General features: G+C 39.0%; 1 protein-coding gene across 4 annotated transcripts in view; it reads left to right on the top strand.

The window, feature by feature from the left end:
* The first annotated feature begins 16905 nt into the window (after positions 1–16905).
* The window catches only part of sez6b (seizure related 6 homolog b), a 904580-nt gene continuing 896245 nt past the window's right edge, over positions 16906–25240 (top strand). For 2 of the 4 annotated variants that reach the window (XM_072589689.1, XM_072589686.1), the window contains exon 1: positions 16906–17257. In XM_072589689.1, coding sequence (XP_072445790.1) covers positions 17170–17257 — 88 coding nt within the window. In that variant the 5' untranslated portion in view covers positions 16906–17169. Of the gene's footprint in view, positions 17258–18479; positions 18500–25240 lie in introns of those variants that run through there. The other 2 variants (XM_072589687.1, XM_072589690.1) reach the window with 2 other exon arrangements.

Below are 25240 nucleotides of genomic sequence, written 5' to 3'. Positions count from 1 at the left end.
GAATTTTGGTCAACAGAACAGGAGACCTGTGCCCAGTCAACCAATTGTGTAAACAGGCATCCCAAAGCAGATTGATTGAAAGCCACTGCATTTATTAAGTATTATCTTTTTATACTTATGATAATAAATGTAATAAATTCTGTAAAACTTCTGAAAACATATTTATACCTGGAATGGGTTTCGCAACTAATCAGCATTAGTAAACTTTCAGACTTGCTGTCTCAAACTCAGTCTATAATTATATTTGATGTGGATTTTACAATTAAAATGAACCTCAAAATTTCACATTGCCCCAGTAAGTGTTGCTGCACAAAGAGCTCATACTATCCATTAACATGGATAGAGGTCGAGGCAACTGACAGGAAACAGACTTGGCATAAATGGTTCATTTTCAGACTGGCAAACAGTAACAAGTGGACTGCCACAGAGGACAGTGTTGTGGCTCCACTATTTAAAATCTATATTAATAATTTAGATTAATGGATCGTTGTAATAAAGCCAAATTTGCAAATGACAGATGAGGATAACAGATTGCAGATTAAGATAAAAGAGTCTGCTAAGGGATACAGAAAGGTTAAGTGAGTGAGCAAAAGTTTGACAGATGGAATGTAATATGTCAATATGTGGTGATGTCTACTTTGGGAAGAATAGACAAGTAGAATATTATTTAACACAGAGAAACTGGAGAAAGCTGCAATGCGTGTCCTTGTACATGAATTAAAAATGTTAGCACACAGGAACAGCAAGTAATTAAGAATGCAAATGAATGTTGACTATCATAGTAAGGGGCATGGAGAGTCTTGTTATAACTGTGCAGGGCAGAGGTGAGACTACAGTGTATAGTTTTGGGAGACTTACTAAAAGAGAGATGTACTTGGAATTGGAACTCAAGTTCCAAAAAGATGCATTAGTGCAGTTCTTGGGATGAAGGGGTTATTTGATAAGGAAATGTTGAGCACGCTTAGCCTAAACTCATTGAAATTTAGAAGAATGAAAATTGATGGCATTTAAACATAAGATTCAGTGGAGACTTGACAGGGTGAAGACTATGAGGATTTCTTGGGGGGGGGGGTATCTAGAATTATGGATACAATTTCAAAATAAGGAGTCTCCCATTTGAGACAGACAAATGGAAGAATTTCTTTGCTCAGAGAGTTGTTAGTTTTTGGAATTATCTTCTCTTCAGAGAAATGGAGGTTGGGCTATTGAATACATTTAAAGCGGATTTAGAGAGATTTTTGATTTACAAGGTTATCAAGCATTGTTAGTGGCAGGCAGGGAAACAGGTTTAAGGACACAGTCAAATTAGTGGTGATGTTATTCAGTGGTCAAGTAGGTTTGATGGATGGGCCAAATACCTTAGTATTGCACAAAGAAACACCTTGTGGTGTTCTCCCAGCAGCAAATTAGAATGCTAATGTTCCATGCAGACTTTCAGGCTCTTCCTGCCAGACAAGCTGCAGTTGAAGTTTCAGAAATTCCTGCGGAGGGGCTCCCCTTCCACAATGGTGATAGCCTGCTGCTTTATCCATGCTGCAAACTTTCCTGTTGGCTCTCCAGCTTCGAGTGCCCTTCCACCTGCCATCTTTAATTAGTTGGTGAGCCCACTGTCCAGCCCCTAATCAGCCAATTTGGGGAAAGTCACTGCCCTGTGATCATTTTCTCCAAAGTGCAAGCTTATGATCCGTATTGGCACTGAGGCCCTGAAGTCTGTGGGGAATATTATGCCCATGTGTCATGTTAAGATCTTGTAATAAGATACTGTAACAAAATAAAACTTTAAAGGAACCCAGCTAAACAAGTGAAGGCAATATTTTGGGGGAAATGATGCTGTTCAATACCCTGAATTCCACTGTTAGGGAAGGCCTCAAACCCACCAAAGGACACTGTATGCTCCCCTTCATGGGATTCTCAGGCACTGATGTAGTTGTGAATCAGGCTCATTGTGGTTTCAGTAAGTAGGAAGAAACAGATATCAAATCCGTGTTCTGATGAAAGGGCATCAACTTGATACTCTAATGCTATTTCAATCTCTCCAGACGCTGTCCAACCTTCTAAATATTTCCAGTATTTTCTGCTTATGGTAAATTCTGTTTATAGTAGATTCAGTTGGAATCTTACAGATTGTTTACTGTGTGCTGGCTTAACATATTCAGTCTTCTTTATTTAGTACAGCAGTTGTCACATCTGAAAACTCCTCTTTTATGATCGTAAACTTACCTGAATAGAGAGGAAGCAGTACTTGAACAAAGACAAAGACAAAAATTATAAATGGTGAATAAAACCTTCTCAAAAATATGTTTTAAGAATGTTGCTAAAGTCACTTAGAGATGAGTTTGGAGCAGGTCTTAGTCACCAGAATAATCCTGAACATTACAGTCTGTGTGGACGGTGCGCTAGAGTGTGAAGTGCTCGTTGGACACAGATTCAGGGAATTCATGGAGCTCCAAAGTTAAAATGAGAATGAATAACCTTTGCAGTTTGGTTCTGGTGTCTCCCAGCTGAAGGGTAGCAAACAATTCTAGTGGCTTCACAGAAACAAAGAGGAAATGCATTGCAAACTGCATCAATAACATCTGTACTAGACTGTCTGAGCAAAGAGCGTTTGTGTGGAAATGGAAACCATTCAATGGAGTTTTAATCTTTGTAAGGATATTGCTGGGATAAAAGGAATAGTGTGAATTTGAAGCTTTTTCTGATGTCTGTAACAAAATCTTTTATCTTGTCACATGTCTCACAGTCCATGTTTTTTCTGTTTAATAGACGTTTTATTCGTTGTCTTAAAAGTATACTGGCCGCCTCTTCTGAACGTGTTCTGAATGTGAAATTCAGAATTAAAAAATGCTGACAAGGAACTAACAAGCCACATTTTACTTTGGAATCTGACTTGCCAGTAATAACATCAGCTGGGATAAAAACAATGCACTGACTGAGATTCTGGAAGAGGCAGGTTTAGTTAAAACATTCCTAAATGGCTATTTAGAAAGTAACAACACACAGGGTTATGGAGAGAGGGAAGAAAAACAGCACTGACTGACAGAATCATTTGGGAGAGCTGAGACAGATAGGAATATCTGAATTACCTTCTTCTGTGGTATAAAGATTCTGTGATAGCTCAATTTGGGGTCAAACAGAATGCTGAGGTCATAAAAAGTTCAGTTTGACATAAAACAGTGTCCAGGGTTTAGGAGGGACAGGAGATAAAATAACTGCCATGGTTGTAGATAGTTTGGCATCAGCTGAAAACAATACTTGTGATTCATTAGCTTTTAGGGTCTGCCAATATTTACAGTATGTGGACAGAACACTGGTAGATGTTTTGCTAGGCCTGGTTATTTGGCAGGCAGACATCTTACCACTTATTGCTCTATTATCTGCTCTAAGTACAATGATTCTGATAAAGATAATAAAGAAATATTGTGCCAGGAAGCTTTCTATTCAAATCCCATTCCCAAAAAGGGCTACTGAAATTTTCCAAATATGCAAGGCTTGTTCAAGTGACAGATTTTCCTCCTTTCCCAGCCCTATCCCAACTGTTAGGATCAATGTCTATATCAAGAAGGCATTTGAAGTTGACTGGCACTCGTGGTTGATGCACTTTGTAGTTTTCTCTGTTAGTTCGCATAATATATATTGCAGAGAGTTGGATTCTGGTTGTGACACATATCATGAAGTTTATTAACAATGCCTCAGTACCTCCATAGCACAGAGAGAGAAGGGGAAAGAGAAGGAGAGCAAGACAGAGAGAGCCACAGAGAGAGAGTGGAGTACAGGCAGGCACCTTTATTCCAGAACATCAAATATGGTGACATGTTACTGTGTTAAAGGAACAGTGCCTATATGGCCTGCAATCTATGCTATAGTACTACAGGGATGAGGTAGTAGGCATGATTACAGAGCTCGACCAGGTGCTAGTGGTCTCCAGCTTTGTCCCACTTCATCTTAATAAGGCTTATTTAAAGAGGTGTTGTTGCAGTCTGCACTTTAGTTAATTCCTATACAATGTCTATAAACAGCTGTCTCCACACAATCCTACTATTGTGCATAGCATCTAACTAATTACAAATGCACGTTGTCTGGGCGTTTGTCATGAAGACTTAATTAACTCCATCCCAGGAAATTAGTATAGGGTCACAATGGGATGAAGCAGGTAATTTAAAGTCCTATTACGTTTCACTTTTGTTGGGAACCCTGACATTCAGGAAAATTCAGGCCCTTGTAATAAAAATGTTCCAAACCTAACATCACTCTGTTAAGAATTCCCCATTACACACAAATATTTATAGATTTGATTTAACAAGTAAACACCGACCATAAGACAAGAGAAGAGCAGATGCCTCTGTCAAATGAGTTCCATTTATTTTGGCATGTGGCTATCTTCCAATGAAAGGACAATAGAAAGGAATTTAGGAATGTGATGAATTTAATTCATTAAGCATTTACATTGTTTTCACAAGATTAATGAATATGGTTAGACCTCTTTATGCCACAAGGATGAAAAGACTCTTCTTGACACGGCGATGAGTAGATGACTATGATGCAGGTTCTACAAAATAAATCACCTGCATTTGCATTTTTGACTGAATCTGAGACCATTTTTTCCCCAGAAAATCTTATGATAAAATAGTACAATGGTTAATATGACAGCTTAAGAAAAGAACTTGCATCCACATAGCAGCATATCACATATTTAGATTCTCCCAAAGTGCACAGAATCAATTCTGTGACTAATGCACTTAAATGGCAGTTAGAATTGGGATTTGAACTTACATTCTTATGAGTTAAACAGGAGAGTTTTACAGCTGACATTTAACAAAACCAACTAAACAGACAGCTACAGTTTGTAGCAATTGTCTGAATAAGCAGACAACTCAAGAAGATTAGTTCATTGAATTTTATACAGAATGGATGCCCATAAAAGAAGATCCTTAGCCCTGACAACTCATCCCTATTGACACATGGTTTTTTTTTATTGCTAGTTTACAGTGCTTAAAAGTTATGGAGCTAAAAGCTTATAAAATTTAAATTGCCACATTGGTGAATTTTTAGATTAATATAAATTAATATCATGTAAACTCTATTTGTGTCCTCTGTGGCTCCATACCAAGCAAGTAAGTAGCGAATGCTAAGTTAAAACGTGGACTCACTTGCCATTAATCATCTTAGCTGGATCTGACTCCACTCTTTATAGGAAGCTTTCTTGTATTACCACTAATCAAATGCCGTGTGCCATATCAAAAGAGCTCACAATTTTCATTCTATCCATCCATTTCTAAATTTTGTATTAGAAATGGAAGTCAAGTGTGCATATATATCATTCTAGTTACAAATCACCCTTTGCTCCAGCTACAGAACAATATTAAAATTGCTGATCATTTCTGAGCTGCAGCCTGAAACTGAAAAGCACATGACAATTTGCAGTTTTCCCCGATCAAACAATAATTGATGTCTACTGGCCTGTACATGTGTATATCTAACAACCTTCAGATTTTGTGGCCTTAGCAGAATAACATCTTGTGCACCATATTATGTAACAGTCCTGTTCTCATACCATTTTACTTAGCCATGAGCAGCATTCCTCGAAAAGTGTTTCTATTCTTTAGCAAAGAGAAGAGGGGTGGGGGGTGGGGTGGAATTATAACCTAGCAAAGTACAAAGAGCTAATGGAGTCTGGGGTTGGGAATAGTAGTGAGGAGGTTTGGTAGCCAAAAAAGGAACCTGGAAGTAAGTGTAATTCTGTTAGGCCCCAGAGGTGACACCCTGCTAATGTTATGAAGAAAATTGCCACAGATTCTGATTGGCATCCATGACAAAGTGTACACATTGGGCTACTCTGGCAAACACGGCACCTATGACCTGTGTGATGCATTTGTGGGGAGTCCGCTGCAAAATCCTGCACACGTCTCCAGCAGAGCCAGACACAAAGAAGTGGTCATTTTGATAGGCACGCATAAAGTGTAACCGATAGAGAGTCTTCTTTCAGCACATTGCATACATTTGACACCAGCTGATGTGAGATCCTGAAACTCCTGTGTCATTGGTATTCAGTCATATTCAACAAACTGATCTTTGGCCTGTGCACTGAACATTGCTGATCTTGCCTCCAACAAACTACACTTCTGTGACTATCTACTTTTTCATATGGAGCACCAGGCCTTGCTGGTGGTTCTCTCTCTGCTGCTATAACAACTCCGACAGTGTGTGGTTTTACTGTCGCTGCTAGTGATCTCAGTCCTGATCTGAGTAAAAACTAAAACAGCACAAGTGGTATTGATCAGATACAATCATATCCTAGGCAGGTTCCCCTGTTTACTATTGGAGCAGAAGGGATATTCAGAATGATTAAGCTCTAAGGAGAGGAGGGGTGAGCTGGCTCCCTTTAGTTATTCACCTGCCCCCTCAGTTGTGTGCAGCAAGGTGAATCAAAGAGAATCCCCTCCCCGTGGATATCTTTCTCCTCGACCCAAATGAACCTATGGTTTAAGAAACAGTCAATTTAGCCAGGGTTTCTTGAATTAATAAAAAAAGTTAATTTTTAAAATTAAACACAAAAAGAATTATTTGAAAATTATGCTCACTACAATGGAAGCTACTGCCAGCATTGATGTTTGTAATTGAACAGCTGATTTCACAATCCTTAGCTTTGTAACTTCATTGTGGTGCTGTAGTGCTGATGTCTTTCTACTATATCTGAATTGCAGCATTCAGGGTGGCAGAGTGTTTTTTTTGTCCTGTTTATTCTTTTAACTGGTTTACTACAACTTGAGAGACCATCTTTACCTGCAACACAGAGGTGATGAGTGGATAATTCATTGAATGTAAGCTTCACAGCTTGAATCCAGGCTAACATGGAACATAGAATCCCTACAGTGTGGAAGCAGGCCATTTGGCCCATCCAGTCCACACTGACCTCCAAACAGCATCCCATCTCAATCTCTGTAACCCTGTATTCCCAATGGCAACTCATCTAAACTGCACATCCCTGCACAGCATGAGCAATTTTAGCATGGCCAGCCCACCTAAGCTGCGCGTCTTCAGACTGAGAGGAAGCCGGAGATCCCAGAGGAAACCCACGCAGTCACCTGGGGGTGGAATCAAATCCAGGTCCCTGGTACTTTGAGGCGGCAGTGCTAACCAGTGAGCCACTGTGCTGCCCCATGGTGGTTCAGTGCTGGTACACATGAAAACATTCAGTCCCATTTGCATGTTCTAGTAGAGTTTTTATAACCTCTGAAAGGGAAAACAAAAGGTGTGTCTGCAGTTTTGGACATAATGCACAAGCAACGGCTTACTGTTGAGCAGTGGATTGTCAGCCCCCCGCTACTTTTGTAGTCAAAAGAGGCCAGTGCCCAGTCTATTTTGCTTTGCCTTTCTCCCCTGCCTTTGAAAGACTATTGTTGAAGTGGCCTTTACATCTGTCAGTATGATATTGTGTGAATCTCCCTCTCCAGACAGCCAATTAATTTACGTCTAGAGCCATTTTAGGTTGTATCAGTCCTCTTTGAAAAAACACATTTCAGAATTGCAAGTTTAAACTGTCCCCAGTATTTTGGGGTCTGACCCATGGTTATTACAAATGCAATCCAGATATAAAAGCCTCCCAAGTAAATAATATCACCTCCAAAGCAGCAGGAATCACTTACAAGGTAGAGAAAAGAAGCTCTCCGAACAAGTACTATGTGCAAAATCCTTTTACATAATTATACAAGGGCGCAGGTGTGAGATGTCAGTGCTTATGAGATGTTTAGGCTGTCACTTCTTCATCCTCCTCAATTGCTGCCATTCTCTTGCTTTGACTCCTGAGTTTCAGGAAGCCAATGAAACATCCACATCCACGCTAGAAATTGAAATTCTTTATTAAAAGAACTGCTAATGAGCTCTTAACATATTTAAATTGGCAACCTGCCTCTGACAAGGGTTCATTTTTGCATGCAACTTAACGTACTGCAGTTAAATGTTGAAGTTGGCAGGGTGGTGCTGCCTTTCTGCTGCACTGTCAATTTCAGACCGTTTAATCTGTTTCCAAATCTACTTACGACTGGAAGTTTAAGTCCCTCCTAAGGATACATTAAACTGTGGCTTTCACTGACCAATTTTAATGCTAGTGAACATTTGAAAATCTTAAAATATTGATGAAACTGGAAAATTAAATGGGTGGACAGATTTTGATTCAATGAAAACAGACTCAACCAATACTTCTTATCTAATAAAACCGACATGAAAAATTTTCATGTAGTGACTTGAGTTCCGAAGCAGAAACTATTACAGGAGTGAAATGCAGCATCCATTTGATGTGCACAGCAAAGTCTTACAAACAGCAATGGAATAAATAACAAAATAATCCATCTTTATCTAGGAACTGAAATTGCTGGAGAAACTCAGCAGATATGCTGCCAGGCACATTACGTTTCTCCAGAAATATCTGTTTATGTTTCAAATCTGCAATACCTGCAGTTCTTTGTTTTGTTTTACTAATCCGTCTTTATACTTTAAATCCTGTTGTTGGTGAAGAGAAATCCTCTGGTCTTCTTTCAGAAGTGCCCTGGGTATTTTTCTTATATTCACTTGAGTAAGCAAACAAGAGTTTTGCTTTAACATTTCATTTAAAAGACTCCAGCAATGCATAACCTGCCAAGTACTCACTGAAAGATAAGTCTAGATTATGTGCCTAAAATACAGTAAGTGGATCAATACTTTATATTCAGAATTAAAATGCCATATATTATCAATGTCATATATTATTGATGCCTGATAAGGTTAGTCCTTGTTTTGTCATCCTTAAAATATGACCAAGGACTTATCACACACATTATTTTGAGGACATTTAAGGTTTTGCTGAGGTAAGTGATGGAGATGGTATTGTAACAATTTAATGAAAGATGAAAACTTCTTCATATGAAATGAATAAACTGTTACATTATACACTGTTGTATATTAAAACATGTTTGCATTATTCTAAATACATTTATAATATCAGACTTATGATGTATTTCATGCTGCTAATCATTTATACTTGCACTTCCTTTCTCATTCCACGTCAGTTACATAAATAACAAAGTATTTAAAAGCCTGAGGATGGATACGAACAGACATCTACTAAACTTAAAAAGGTATCCAATAATAAGTTTTGCTTACTTCTTTGGCCTGGAAAATAAGTGTGTCAGAACTTTCTTTGAAAACTTAAACCCTGTACAGCTCATTGTTTCCAGTCAAGATCACTATCCAGGATTTCTGAACATCCAGACAAGCACATAACAACATGTTGAAAGATTGTGCATTAAAAAAACATGCAATTTTGTTACTGCTTAACTTTAGAAGCTCAGTTTTAAGTTCCAAGCAGATTAAATAGTTATTGCCAAGGCTGCTGAAAGTATTATTTGAAGCAAGGTGACTACTATAAGAGCTGTACCACCCTCTCTGAATACCTGGTTTTAACAGGGATTATGGAACTGAGTTCAGTATAGGGTCAGAGGATCAAATACTGTACAGAAGATAATATGACTCCAAGGATGATCTCCGTATGGTACAACATTTTAATGTTATGGATGTAAGTTTGCTTGCTGAGCTGGAAGGTTCGTTTGCAAATATTTTGTCACCATACCAGGTAACATCATCAGTGAGCCTCTGGTGAAACACTGGTATTAGTGACCCACTCTCTATTTATGTGTGCAGGTTTCCTTGGGTCGGTGATGTCATTTCCTGTGGTGATGCCATTTCCTGTTCTTTTTCTCAGAGGGTGGTAAATGGGGTCCAAGTCAATGTGTTTGTTGGTAGAGTTCCAGTTGGAATGTCATGCTTCCAGGAATTCTCATGCATGTCTCTGGCTTGTCCTAGGATGGATGTGTTGTCCCAGTCGAAGTGGTGTCCTTCCTCATCTGTATGTAAGGATACTAGTGAGAGTGGGTCATGTCGTTTTGTGGCTAGTCAATGTTCATGTATCCTGGTGGCGAGTTTTCTGCCTGTTTGTCCATTTTGTCATTTACAAAATACCTTGCAAGAACTGTAACAAACACTACATTGGACAAACCTCACCACAGCAAATGACATCATCACAGGAACTGACATCACCACAGGAAATAACATCACCAACCCAAGGAAACCTAAACATATAAATAGAAAGTGGATCACTAACACCAGTGCTTCACTGGAGACTCACAGATGATATTACCTAGTATGGTGACGAAACAGCTGAAAAAGAGCCTTCCAGCTCAGCAAGCAAACTTACATCCAGAATCTCAACCTGAGTTACAACTCTTCTCATAACTCACTAATTTTATGTTAGGTTGGTATCTTGGGTTTATTTACTTCATTGATAGCCTGTAAATATCAGAAGAAACTTCAGTTTTCTCTTCCTGGAAACCCTGCTTTCAGGAGGGTTTATGTTTATGGGTGAATTTAGAACATGTAAGCTGAAAGGCTTTAATGCTGAAATCAGAGGTTGCCTCTCTTTTGATATACAATACCAACATTGAATATTCCCCAATAGATATAAAACAGATCATGATTCAGAGGACAGCTTGCTCTGTTTGTGTCCTACAGCAAACTGATAAGTAGTCCTACTGCAGCACTTTATGAACATGACTGGCATTAGAGTGTTTACTGCAATTTTTGGCTTCATTAGCATAGAATCACTTCACATCCAAGTGAAAGTGGCAGTATAACTTGACTTTCAGTAGAAAACATGTTCAGTGTTGACTAGAAAGACTATTATTAAAATTGACAGTAGAAAATTATTACATTTTTGTTAGCTTTAGATGTAAGATGAACTATGGGGTTGGGGGGGGAGGGTCACGTGATCTGTTCTGCAGTCTGCCTAATAGAAAGCCTGGGTGGTTTGATTATTAAAGGCCAAAGGAAATTAGATTGCTGTAATGAAAAAGTGGGGAGTATTTATGCTTGGGGACAAAAGCAGCATACATTGGGTTTGCAATTGTTATAAATATCTACTTCATAGCTCATGTTTTAGAATCTAATTTTCAGTGCTAGGCATTAAAGTTTAACACTGGAAAATGAGTTAAATGCAGTTCGAGCACCTTGAAGTCTGGTACAATCAAAGGGGGTCATGTTGTTTTAAGAGGTTAACAGTGAGCTAAGAAGGTAAGATAATTAAAATGCTTGGCTTTAATGATTGTTCAAACACTTAAAATAAATGGCAGTTTAGAGAATTACCTATGCTTGTTTCACAAAGTCAGAAGACAGGAGATGGAGCTATAAAAATAGCAGGTGACTTACTTAGCTGGAGACATGATATCTGTAGTATTGGTAGTTCAGAGGCAATTGTGGGAAAAGTAGCTTAAAAATGTTCAGGAAATGCAAAAGTCAAAGACAGCCCAGAGCAGGTTACATTGTCATGGAGATAGATGGAGTTTAAGAAGTTTCTCTGATTTCAATTTAAGTGGAGATATGTTTGAAATGTTAGTCATAATTTGGCACTCAGATAATACCGACGCAGAATAACTGGCTCCAGGCAACAAAGGCTGTTGTTACACTCCAGGCAATTCGGGTAGAAGTCCTTGGAAACCATTGATAGTTTAGCGCAACTGCAAATGAGGTGAAGGAAGTGCAAAGCAACATTATCATACAGTTATGAAAGTTAGTGATTAAGGAAATGTAGCAGCAGCTTGATGAAACTAATTGATAAAAGTTGAAACTGTGTGGCTAATTAGGCATGTGGAGCAGGATCAGGAGTCTTGGGGGTCTTGGAAGGAGAAGCTTTGACAACTTTCCAGGCTTGATCTTTGAAAGTGAAGATTTGGAATTCCTTTGTAAAAGAGACAGAATTTATTTGAAATTTTGTGATTCACACATTCAATAATATTTAGGTGAGGACTGTTCTGATTGAATTGATAATTTGAAATGCAGCCTGTGAGCTGTTCATTCAGTTTGTTGGTTAATTCATAATTATCTCCTATTATTCCTAAATGTTGGAGTCTAAATTGTTTATATTGTGTGTATGCTTTAGAATTATCTTGCCTGTTGAGTATACCAATGAGTTAGTAATGTTTATGTTTTTTTAATGTTTAGAAAATAGATTTTTTGTTTACATTTAAATTCAACACAGGAATCCTACCATTTATTACAGATGGTTTGTTAAAGCAGTTTACTTTTTAAATGATTATAGTTTACAAGCCAGATCATAACAAATATCTGGATTGTCCTATATTCTCATGCTGGCCTTGTCTAGAATTATAACACAATAGGTGGGGTCTGACTTCAAGAAAGTCCCAGAGGTAACGGTACCAGTTGGAACCAGTTCATAGTGTAATAGAGCATCGAAACGGACCCTTCGGTCCAACTTGTCCACACCAACCAGACATCCTAAATTAATCTAGTCCCATTTACTAGCACTTAGCCGAAATCCCTCTAAACCCTTCCTATTCATGTACACATCCAGATGCCTATTAAATGTTTAATTGTACCAGCCTCCACAATTTTCTCTGGCTCATTCCACACATACACCACCCTTTGTGTGAAACTGTTGCCTTTTAGGTCCCTTTTAAATCTTTCCCCTCTCACCCTAAACCCATGCCCTGTAGTACTGGACACCCCCAACCCAGGGAAAAGACCTTGTCTATTTACCCTATCCATGCCCCTCATGATTTCATAAACCTCTATAACGTTGCCCCTAAGCCTCTGCTCCAGGGAAAACAGCCCCAGCCTGTTCAACCTCTCCCTACACCTCAAATCCTCCAAACCTGGCAACTTCCTTGTAAATCTTTTCTGAATCTTTTCAAGTTTCATAACATCCTTCCTACAGGAGGGAGACAAGAATTGCACGCAATATTCCAAAAGTGGCCTAACCAATGTCCTGTACAGCCACAACATGACCTTCCAACTCCTATGCTCTGACCAATAAAAGAAAGCATACAAAACGCCTTTTTCACTATTCTATCTACCTGAGACTCTACTTTCAAGGAACTATGAACCTGCACTCCAAGGTCTCTGCGTTTAGCAACATTCCCCAGGAACTTACTATTAAGTGTATTAGTCCTGATTTGCCTTTCCGAAATGCAACTACTCACATTTATCTAAATTAAATTCCATCTGCCATTCCTCAGCCCATTGGCCGATCCGATCAAGATCCCATTGTATGCTGCGGTAACTTTCTTCACTGTCCAATATATCTCCAATTTTGGTGTCATCTGCAAATTTACTAACTTTGCCTCTTACGTTCACAACCAAATCATTTATATAAATTACAAAAATGATCCTTGTGGCACACACTGGTCACAGGCCTCCAGTCTGTGCTGTAAAAGTTCAATTTACTTGTAAGATGAAAGGGATTTGGGGTCAAAAATAGATAACTGGCATTTCTACCCAGGTACAGGTGTTTCCTCTACCCTGATGAGGATAGAGGAAAGAGAAAGCAATTTCAAAATCAGCTTTCAGGTGTTTTTACAAATCAAGGAATATGACATTTAGCAGAGAAAACAGGCTGCCCAAGAGATGATGTGATGAGAAGCTGGACAATATTGTATTAATAAAACCAAATGAAGGGGAGAAAAGAATTTTCATCTGTTATGCCAGAATAAATGGGGAATTGTATCAGATCTGTCTATCATTCTACTTAAACCGAGAAGAAGATATACTTTGTTTATATTCATCAATTCTCGATGACAACATTCTGAGGATTGCCACTCACGACCAGATTGCAACACCGCTCCTATTCTTTAGCATTGTTTAGCACTGAGCTCTGGATTTCTAGCTGGGATTCCAATGCTGGCTCCTTCAACAATGTGAAGCAGAACTGATATCATTGCAGTAGTGCAGGATTCTTGGAGTAGTCAAACCATGCCCCTTATTGCTGCAGTCAGTGTGCTGTGAAAGAGTTACAATGTATAGTAAATGTGAGCTAGGGAGACGGTTGGCTAAGGATTCCAGAAGGGTAGTGTGACAGTTAGGTTGGTGCCAGGTCAATGATACAATACTCAGGACAGGTTTGGGGAGTGGGAGTTCTGTAGTAGCTGATGATGCAAGGGTGTGGAATGTCAGGATCTGTAGTGGTCATAAGGGTCATTAAGCTAGTGGCGTGAGTATTTAGGGTCAGCAGGCAAGAAACATATTGAGCCTGATGGCCAAAGAGTTGTCAGTGCAAGTGGATGAGGGCATATTGTCTGGAAATGGCCCATTAAACTTCAATTCCCCAGGAAATTCCCATGGTGGAACGCTGGATAAAAGAGCATGAGGAGAGCAAGAGAGGACACTTGAAAAAGAGAGTGGACACTGGATAAAATAATGCAAGTGAGAACAAAAACCAGATCAAATAGTGTGAGCAGGGGAGAATGTAATATAAAACAGCATGACAGGGAGGGAGAGTGGACACCAGATAAAAATGTATGAGAGTGATCATCACACAAAATAACATGGACACCAACTAAAACAGCTTGAGAGCCACAAATGACAACAGACAAATCAGTGAGAGGAAAGAACACTATATAAAACAGCACTAAAAAGGAGAAAGATAGAAAGGACCCAGTTAAAATAGCATGTGTAAAAGAGCAAAAACAATGCAAAACAGCATCAGATGAAGAAATTGAAACGAGGACTCCAGATAAGACAGTCCAACAGGGAGAGGGGGACAGAGAGGATGCCAGATACTACAGTACAACAGGGAGAGGGGGACAGGGATGATGCCAGATACTACAGTGCGAAGAGAACAGAAAATAAAATTCACAGTGCCAGACAGGAAAATTGTGTGTTTGGTTGTTGGACTAATGATTTTGGGAACTGTAAATTTCTAAAGTCAAAGTTAAGAAGGCACTGTGACCCAATGAGATGCTTCCAAGGGTATTGAATGAAACCAGAGTGGAAACTGCAGAGGCACTGGAATAATCTTTCACTTTCCCTTGGATTTCAGTGTTGCGGGAGCATTGGAAAATTACAAATATTACACCCTTGTTTAGAAAGAAGATTGCAAACATAAGCCCTAAAATTACAAACTAGTCTGTCTAACTTTGGTGGTGAGCAAATGTCAAGAAAACAGCTATTTGGGATAAGTTCATCATCGCATAGAAAGATATGCACTGATTTGGAAGAGTCCACATAGATTTGTTAAGGACAAGAGTGAAGGGGTTTGCAAGGATTTGAGGTTCCAAGAATAAGGCACTTCTGGAATGAGAAGATTGGAGAAGTTGGGGTTGTTTGTTTTCCTTGGAGAGGCATAAGCTGAGGGAAGACCTAAAAGAAAAATTGAGGGGTCTGGAGCGAGTTGGTAGAGAGAAATGGTTTCTATTCATAAAAGGATTGAGAACTGGAGGGCACGATTTTAAAATGTCTTGCAAAAGAAGCAAATGCCAAGCAACTAAAAACACTTTTCACGTGTTGTGGTTTGGAAGTGCATTGCTGGAAGGTTCGGTTGAGGCATTCAGGAGGGTATTGGATGATTACTTCAGTAGAAACAATGTCCAGGAAAAGGCTGGAGATTGGCACTAAAGTAAAATGCTCAAAGTGCCAGTGCAGAAACAATGGGCCGAACGGCAGCCTTCTGCATCTCAACAATTCTATGATACTGAGTCAGCTGCATCTGGGAATCCAGTTTGGGAGGTATAATTCCAATCTGCCCTTTTGCAACAACTATCTGGCCACTGGAATATCATTTTCATTTTAATGCACTCGTTTTCAGTAGTCGTTTAAACAGTAATTTATAAAGCATTGTCATTTTGCATTCAAAAGTGTCGTGTCATTTTCATTTATATTTTAAAACCTTCTTTAATGCATCATTTTACTGCAGCCGTTTATTTGCACGAGGTACTGCATCTAAAATAGGCTCTCTGTGGGGAAATGGCCGTTCGTCATTAGTTCTTCGCTTTCAACAGTAACAAATTCCTGATAAAAGTAAACATTTTTCTAAAGGGTAGCGGTTCCCAGTTGCATTGTAAGGATAACATGATGAAATGCAGTTTAGGAACCGGAACATCTCCACTCGTTCATATCTCAGATCAAAGTTTGTTGAGATACTCAGTTTCAGGGCGCCAAAAATCAGTTTTCGAAGCCAGATTTAAATTGTGTTACTCAGCCTGTTTTGTTTTGGGGGTTGAGGTGTGTGGTGAGGTGAGATTTTTAATAAAGGGCAAATCTTTGCTTGAGCTAATGACAGACATCTCTGCACCTTGCACACTCCTATACTTAACAGCTTCCTTATGGAGAGTTCTTGTAATGCAATGGTAATGTCCCGCCCTCCAGGCCAGAGGGCGTGGAGGTCATACCCTGTCTAAACAGGTCGATTAAAAATAGCTACATATTCGTTTCGGTGACTGACTTCAAACTTTGATCATACGGTCCACGGGATACAGTAATGGCTCATGACACACAAACCCGGGACTACGGATCTGAATACTTATTACGGATCTCGAGTGCAAACAGTCGTGATAAATAATGAATAGTCCAGAGCAGCAGTTGGCTTATCTCCAACGTGAACGTGTTTCCATAAAGAATAGTGCCCATAATCAAATCTCCCACTGCAAACAGTACATACTGATTAAGGAGATGAGGCATGATCGTGTGATTAGATCAGAAAATGAATTCACGTTTCTGATCAATCATCTAACTTCAAACCCCCTCTCTCTGCGCAGCATCTGCCAGCCCTGCTGAATCTTCTCAGTATTCCCTACGTCTTAAATAAAATATTTCCAGCATCCGCGGTATTTTGTGATTGTGAGTGGAAAGTTAGATCAAGTCAGGGTGGGTGGGAGGAGTATAAATATTGACTGAGATCGGATGGGCCGAATAGGCTGTTTCGGTGCTGCAAATATGATTTGAGTTGCTGACTGTGTCATACTCTGGAAAATGAAGTTAAATGCAGACAACAAAGAGAGAGACGTATTGAAAAATATACTGTAGATGAGAAGACGGGAGAGGCGAGGATTGACTGGCTGGCAGGATGGATCCCTGTGCTGTATTAAGTTGAGTCTGCGATCGAGCGGGTTACTTTCAGCGGCAGCAGAACGTCACGTTGCACGTGGTCGGCTCCCGCGGTAGGAGCTGTCCGTGGTGCTGACGGCAGCCGGGAATCGCTGCACTCGCTCACACAACTACAAACCTCCAGGTTCGGGGCCAGCTCTCCCCCCGCCCCCACCCCGTGCTCCGGCAGGTCAGACACAGAGCAGCGGCTCCTCTCCCTCTGAATTGACTCGGAAAGTAGTTGGTTGATGTGAGCTGGCAACCTCTGGAATGAACAAGAAGGGTTTCTCCCCGTATCGGTTAAAAATGAGCACGCTATGTTTACTTCTGGCTTGTCTGATGACAGTCTACGGTCAAGGTAAGACTTTGGCGGTAGGGTTGGCTGCAAAAAAAATATTGTATTTAAAGTCAGTTCGGACTGGCTTCGGTCGTTCGGCTCAATGGGATTCACGTGTTCAGCAGTATTTTCTCCCTGACCCTCTTTAAACGCTGGTGTGTTATTTGATTTTTGGTTGCACATGTCGGTATAACGCAGTCAAAAGTCCGTGTGGCGATATCATTTGCTGAATGACTGGTTGTTAATTAGTGAGCTCCGGAGGCGCTGATATTGTGCAGGGAGCATCGGTGGAAGGGTTAACCGTTAACATTGTGTTGAAAATTGAACAATGAATGCGTGCAGTAAACTCTGTGTTCTTTCTGGGTTTAATTGTTCAGCTTTTGTTAAATTGTCGCGCGGTCTGTTTTAAAATGCTTGACGGTGTACGTAATTGTTTATGTAACGAGTGAGACAAATAATCTACTAACAAGTTCTGAAGAATTTCCAATCAAGCATTTCTAAACCCAGTGTTTATATCCCTTTTTCATCAATCTGATTAAGTAAAAACAATGACTGCAGATGCTGGAAACCAGATTCGGGATTAGTGGTGCTGGACGAGCACAGCAGTTCAGGCAGTATCCGAGGAGCATGCTGCCTGAACTGCTGTGCTCTTCCAGCACCACTAATCCCGAATCAATTTGGTTAAACTAACTGACATCAGACAATAGGTCCAATGATGAATTGTTAATTAGTGTGTGAATTAATCTTCACTTGTCACGTACTGTCAGGATTACTGATAATTTGTGGTCGGTACAACATTTAACACTCGTACCGAGTTCAAGTTTTATTTTTCCAGCTACGAGGAATTTTGTGTAGTTACCACCAAAAATGCACAGTAACCCCTTTAAAATCGTGAGAAACATCGACAAAAATCAAGTAATGCGAGACAATTTAGTTTGCCGTGACGCTAAAAGTAAAAGTGGAGCTCAGACAGACAGTACCCCCTCGCCTTCAAGTAAACCAATGTTCATAAAATAATGGATGTTAGTTTAACATGCGTTGTATTTTGAGATACAGACACCAGTGTGCCTGTAATCGACGTGGTTCGCTATCGTCGGCAGATTGTGCTCTAACTTCATGGTTGGTAGTGCGCCCTCCTCTGTGTAAATCAGCTCATCCATTCATTCTCTCTGTTCGACTCAAACCTTGTCACAGCGACTTTGTCGGCCGGCCAAATATCACGTGCTCACACACAGTCCCTGAGCCTAATCAACATTTAGGAAAGTAAGTGAGCCGCAGCAGTCGTTTTTAAAGTGCTCGTGGTACGTTTGTGTAGATGAGGTTTTGGTTTGAATGTCACTCCTGAACCAGAACTATTGCCTTAACTGAACCTGATTAAGTATTCCCCCGGTTATCTTAAGCGCGGGGCAGCTTTCCATAATTACCGGTTAAATACAAGTGATTCACTAGTGGTGGCGTTCCGAAATAGCTATCGTTGATCATTTGTAACCCCCTCAAATAACTGGACGATGCGAAGGTCAAGTCCTCAAAACTGCTAAAGGTAAAGTTACCATGATTGGACACCCAATTAAACTACGTGGCTTGATTTCCATTTCCTGATCACAATCCGTTCGAACGATTTAACTGTAGGTCATGTTCCATTCAGGTCGCTTTTGGATCGTATTACAAATAGCCTGTGTCCTTGAACAAGTGGAACTAAAAATGTTGATTGCTGTTAGCGGATCTTCGGGAAGTGTTTTGTGTCTGTATTCGGACTAGATCCCAGAGGCACGGTTGTGAAACCCATTTGTGCTGCCCAAACATTTCTCAACCATAAATCCTATCCCTTATATAACTTTATTTGAGCAATTATACCGCATTTCCTAAATGTTATACACACTTTTTTTTATAATTGACCAGTGCATGTGGTCTAATTAAAAGAATAAACACTAATAATCATTGAGATGGTATTTATCTTTTGTGATTTGAGCTACTAAGCCAGTTTATTTTAACCTTCTAACTGCACTTTTTCTGAAAACCAGCCAGAGTGTTTCAATACGCTCTCATTCATTTGTTCAATTGCAATGGCGGTTGCTCAATTAAGTTTTTTTTTATTGTGAATTGACTGTAGGTAGGCGAGGAGAAACATCTGAACAAGAGGAGCGCAATAAAACTGCAGTGGAGGTGGATGGGATGGAGTGGGAGGCTGGCTGGCAATGGCAGCATTTTATCACTGTCACAGCTAGTAGCTTTTTCTACTTTGTTTTTGAAACTGCCTTCTAGTATAAACTCTGTTGTGTAAACGAGGCTGTTTCACAGGTTGTGCATCTGAATGCTAAAAGATCTGCTTTAGGCTTTAGATCTGTGAGTGTAAATAAAAGAATAAGTAACAAAGGAATGCACTTCCGGGGGGGGGGGGAGGTTGAGGAAGGACCTTTAAAACAAACTTGGATGAGCATTTGAAGTGTTGAGGCATTCAACACACAGCCACTTGGGGGAGCGTGGGACTAGTGTTGTACAGACTTGATGGGCCAAAGGGCGTCTTCTGTACTGTGATTCTGGGATTTGTGCCCAATTACTTAAGGAACATGAGATTTTCCCAGCTCAGATTTTCCCTAATATTTGACCTTTTCAAAATTTCTTTCACTATTGCTTGAGATGTACGATTGCATTTATTGCACTGACCAAGGACAATTGAGCATTAAGAATAGCTAATGCTCCTATTGGTACTGCCAAGAATCCAGTAAAAATATTTAGCTTCTGAAGTGTTCTAAACTGACTGGATTTTCTGAAAATGAGGTCATTAAGATAAAAATAGTATAAATCTGAGTCCAATTATGTTTGCAACCTCTAGATGTGAAGATCATTGGCCCAAACAGAAGTTTTATTTTCCAAATTATGCCTGGCGCATTTTTTTGATTAGACTCATAATTAATATAAAGTTTAAAGTTGCAAATAAATTACATTCACTACATAATTATTGCCAGCTAGCTAACCTTTGCAACTTAAAAGTCTTGCAGGAGATTTCATTTTATGAAGTGAAGGCTAGACAAAGACCACTCGGTCCGAGAAAACTAATAGTGTAATGGAAATGTCTGACAAACACCATTAATGCTCAAATTCAGCCTGATCTTCTTTCCAACCTCTATCTCATTCCACTAACTTTCACAGCCCAGAAAGAGGCAAAAAATAAAAATAAAAAAAGCTTTGGCCAATTTAGGAAAACAAAAGGGAGGACCATGGTGACAAGTGCTTGACCTGCATCTTTCTAATACTCACTCATTTTCTGCTTGTCGCATTATTGATCATATCTAAGGACTCTTGCGTCGTCATTTTGATTTTTAGCCGTGAATCTACACTTTATACACATGCCGGTATCTTGTTTTAGGTCAATATCTAACATACAATTTCTATGCTAAGTTAACACTTTGTCTCCCAATCTCCCTAATTTATTTGCTCAATTTGCCTATCCATATCTAATAAATATCCTTCACTATGTTAAAGAGGTTAACCAAATAGTGTGTGAAACACTAAAATGTTCTTGTTTGCTAAGCCTACCACTGTATCTAATTAGCCTATATGTTCATTTAGTGTATTTGTCATTCTCCTAGTGAAGCTTTTACTGTTTTATGAACTATAAATAACCACTCCACCTTCCATCGCTATATCCCAGAATGTGAGAGTTGTCATAATGTGTACATGCTTGGAACTACTGCTATCCATGTGTCCAACATAACAGCTGTCTATTTAAAATACATTTGCCAGATAAAGGGTAGATTCTTTAATCGCCCTCCCAGTTCACATAGTATATCTGTTCATTTAAATCTATTTTTGATCTGTTTTGTTTCATCCAAGTTCCGTGCATATAAAGTTTTATTTTATGATTCAGATGGCTGTGGACATGTCCAAGACATGCTCACCTAGATCATTGAGAAAGGTAATGCGCAAAAGCTCTAACACTCGTTTCATTGGTAACTGGACACCATGCAGTGCTAATAATAAAAGCCATCTTCTGACTATGAGAATGCGGCCTATTCTGTTTCAGACTACTCATACCACAAGACTTAACCTTATTAAGTTTGAGCAATATATACTTTTATTTCTTAATCAATAAGATGTAAATAAAATATGGCATTAAAACATAGTTTGTATGTCTAATTTCATTCTTACTTTTATAACCCTGGTTTTAGAATCCTGTAAATTGTCTGGGATAATGAGTTCAAATAGAATGATCTCCAAGAGAACTGATCACAGCTCTCCTGCCACCAGTAATAATCTGAAATACTCAGCTTGCTGATTTACACGATATTGCTCTAGTAGTGTCCAAGGAATGGTTTAAAGAAACTTCACAGTCAACTTCAAACTTTGACTTTTCAATCTCTTTTACATTTTTGCTTAAAGAAATGACAGGGATGGAGAGTGTGTGGAGATTTTGAATATATTTATCAGATTTGTTGGTTTGTTCATAAAAAACTTATAAGTTGCTAAATCTATTTTCTTGTACCAGTGTGCAAAAGAGTCTACTGCTGCTGTAACATCTTCTGTAAGTATGGTATTGTGGGCGGCACGGTGGCACAGTGAAGGGGTAAATGTAGGGGAATGGGTCTGGGTGGGTTGCTCGGTGTGGACCTCTTGGGCCGAAGGGCTTGTTACTACACTGTAAGTAATCTAATCTAATCTGAAAGAAACCATCTAGCACTTTGGATGTAGGGAGAGAATGCTGTTTTCATCAGAGAGTGATAACACCAAGTTGTAGTGCATCATTTGCACTATTTAATTGGAATGGCAAAGCTGAACACTCATTGTTCAGCTGATACATGACTGGGCATTCTTGTTCATATCCAACTGCCAGTTAAATTTAAGAGTAACTTCTCCTGTTGGTCCAATCCTGCTTTTGAAACACAATCGCTCTATTGGGCACCAGCAGGGACTTTAAAAAAATCCTAAAATTAATGAAAAGTTAATGCAGAGTTCTAATAATAATTCAAGTAGAGATATTTTGAAATCATTATCAGTGTCTAATCTGCCTTCTGATGGGAAATATTGATGAATATGCGAGCCACAAGGGGAGACTATGGCTCAGTTCCACAGGATATGAAGACCGAGCCATTTATCTGAATTTCAGTGCCAGCACCAGCCCTACAATTCTCCCCAATTCATCCTTATGCCTTGAATTAATGAAGCATCCTCAGTTGAACTAATCTTGTCAATGAATAGCTAGATGTTAGTACCTAATTGAGTTGTTAAGTAATGGACTTATCCCACTTTGCCAAAAATCTCATAAAACAGGAATGAAATGATGCAAGTTAACGTGCTGGATAAACAAAATTCAATTTCTGAGATTTTATGCCTGCCTGCTATCTCAGGAATACTTTGGTCTTGAGTTTCTAAAGCTGCTGAAATATTCTAAGGATAGCTTAAATTGTCCACTTACCTGTCGGAATGATTTGGACCCATGGCCTCCCAAATCTTTCCAGTGTAACTGATATCCATCCAGTCTGTATTAAAGTGAAATTTCCCTTGTAGAGGCTGCTAAAGACTGTGGCATTTTGTGTAATTCTCATTGTCAGGTAAGGTTTTACTACAGTCGCATTTTAATGATTTCATTTAACTGATTACAAAAAGGCAAATTGCATATGCTTTAAATAATGTAGTACAGAATGAGGAATAAAGAGAGAGTGTTAAAGACTCTAATTCAATTTTGAGATTTCAATACATTCATAAACCACATAACCTGTGCTGTCGGAGTTTTATAATGTAATCAGATCTCTTTAATTATGTTACAACCTTGAAGTTCCTTCAATAATTTTGTTATTCTGTATACAATGATGCTCTCTACAGTGTGGTAACCTACTTCTGTGTCCTCTGTAGCTTGAGTCTTTTTTAATATGAAAAGATATATGTCCCTTTTAATTTAGTTTAAAGGCAGAGACATTCCATGTGATTGCAGCAGAAATATGATGATTAATATGAATATTGTTATAGATCACTTTCATCAATCGAATAATTCTGAAGTAAAGAAATAATAATTTATTGCTTGATTGACATGCCAGATTTAGAACACTGAGGTGGCATTCTCCAGCAGTGGGCAGTAAATCTCTGACCTGCATTTACCTATTGGTTGGCTTACATTTATTCCATGCTCCACTAATATTAATTAATACTTTTAAAATTAGTTGCATCACTTTCTCATTTGTATACCTTGGAGGAAACATGAACTCGTGCATATAATATGACTTATTCATCTGTCCCAATGTGCCATCAATATCAATGTGTTGTCTTTTGAAGAGTATATGAAATGGGTTCAGGCAGTTACTCTGGGGAGTAAAATTAAACACGGAGGGCAAGTGAGCAAGATTAAAGAGGTTGTCAATCATTATTTATCAGGATTGATTTTGGCTACATGAATACAAGTGCTCCCATGTGTACGCACATTTACATTTGTGTCTGACAAGCAAATGTAATAAATTGTCTGCTTGTCTAAAAGCATTCTCTTGCAAATTTTTATATTGGAGCTTGCAGTGTAGATTGCACCATGTGGCTTGCTTAGTAAATCTGTTACAAGCCTTTTGTAACTCTTTTGACATGGTATATTGATTTTCAAAATTTTCAGCAGCCATGTTTTAGAAGAACCTATTACCAAAGAGCAAAGCTGGCTGATTCTTCGAATTGTGTTTGTTGCAGGCTATATTGAATCTATTATAAATCATTTGTGTTAGTGCTACCCAATCAAGGGGATATATAGCTGCATGAAAGGACCCTATAAACTCCCTTTTATAGATGCCAAAAGTTGTCATTGTCAAACAATTGGCATCTGTTGTCTACAATGATCCTTTCCCTTTCGTGTGAGGATATAAGATGGTTTTGTTTTAAAAGAATAGATAAATTTAAAAGGCATATTTTTCTGTATGACCACAGACAATTTCACATTCTTAAGAGATGTTTTAGATGTATGGTATCTTTAAAAAAAAGAAAACCTCAAAATAATCATAAGCAACTTGTTGCCTTTTTTAAAATTCATTCATGGGATGAGGGCATTGCTAGCTTGGCAACATTATTTGCCCAGAGGGATTGAATGCTGAGGTGATTGAATTTTCAGGCAATTGAGGGCAGTTAAGAGTCAACCACACTGCTGGTGGGAAGTCACATGTAGGCTAGACCAGGTAAGGATGGCAGTTTCCTAAAGAACATTAGTGAACCAGATGGGTTTTCCCTCAACAATGGATTCATGGTCATCATTAAGATGTTTAGCGATAACACCACTAGGCCATCGCCTGCCCTTACTAAGGTATTGCAAAGGTATTAATCTCTTCATGCTGCCTTGCAGAATTTGTCATCAGAGTCTTTATAATTTTATTGAGTAGGAGTTTTTTTAAAAATGCAAATGCAAGTGAGCAAAGGATGCCTTTTCCCCAGGTCAAAATACATAATTAAGAATCTGATCCTTTTCAAGTTTTGAAAAATTGGACCTGGGCTCATACACTGAAAGCTTGCAATGTTCCTTTTTTATATCCTTGACCTTGAAGGGAGAGAAACGTAGTGCAAGATTTGTGTTTATGTGGTACTTCTCATGATCATTGGATGTCTTGAAATGCTTTACAGCCAATTGAGTATTTCTTGGTGTGTATTCAGCATTAAAATATCAGATTCTGGATTAGTGGTGCTGGAAGAGCACAGCAGTTCAGGCAGCATCCAAGGAGGAGTGAAATCGTCGTTTTGGGCAAAAGCCCTTCATCAGGAATAAACCTCGTTGAACTATCAGAACCCAGCAATTAATTTGCATTCAACACAAACAACAGTAGTGACCAACTAAAGTTTTTTTTTCTCATGATGTTAATTGAGAGATTGGCCAGGACATTGAGGATAACTCCCCTGCTTTTCTTTTTTTAAAAATGGTGTCATGAGTTCTATTGTGCATTACTCCCTCCATATTGTACTTCATTGTTAGCCTTGGTGTTTACCCAAAACTTGAGTGGGGATTTAAATGTGGAACCTTAATAGAGAGGCAAGAATGCCATCAACTGA

This window comes from Chiloscyllium punctatum, chromosome 19 (assembly GCF_047496795.1).
Source record: "Chiloscyllium punctatum isolate Juve2018m chromosome 19, sChiPun1.3, whole genome shotgun sequence".
NCBI lineage: Eukaryota > Metazoa > Chordata > Chondrichthyes > Orectolobiformes > Hemiscylliidae > Chiloscyllium > Chiloscyllium punctatum.
The sequence above is the reverse complement of the archived record's forward strand: the minus strand, read 5'-3'. Positions and strand labels throughout refer to the sequence as shown.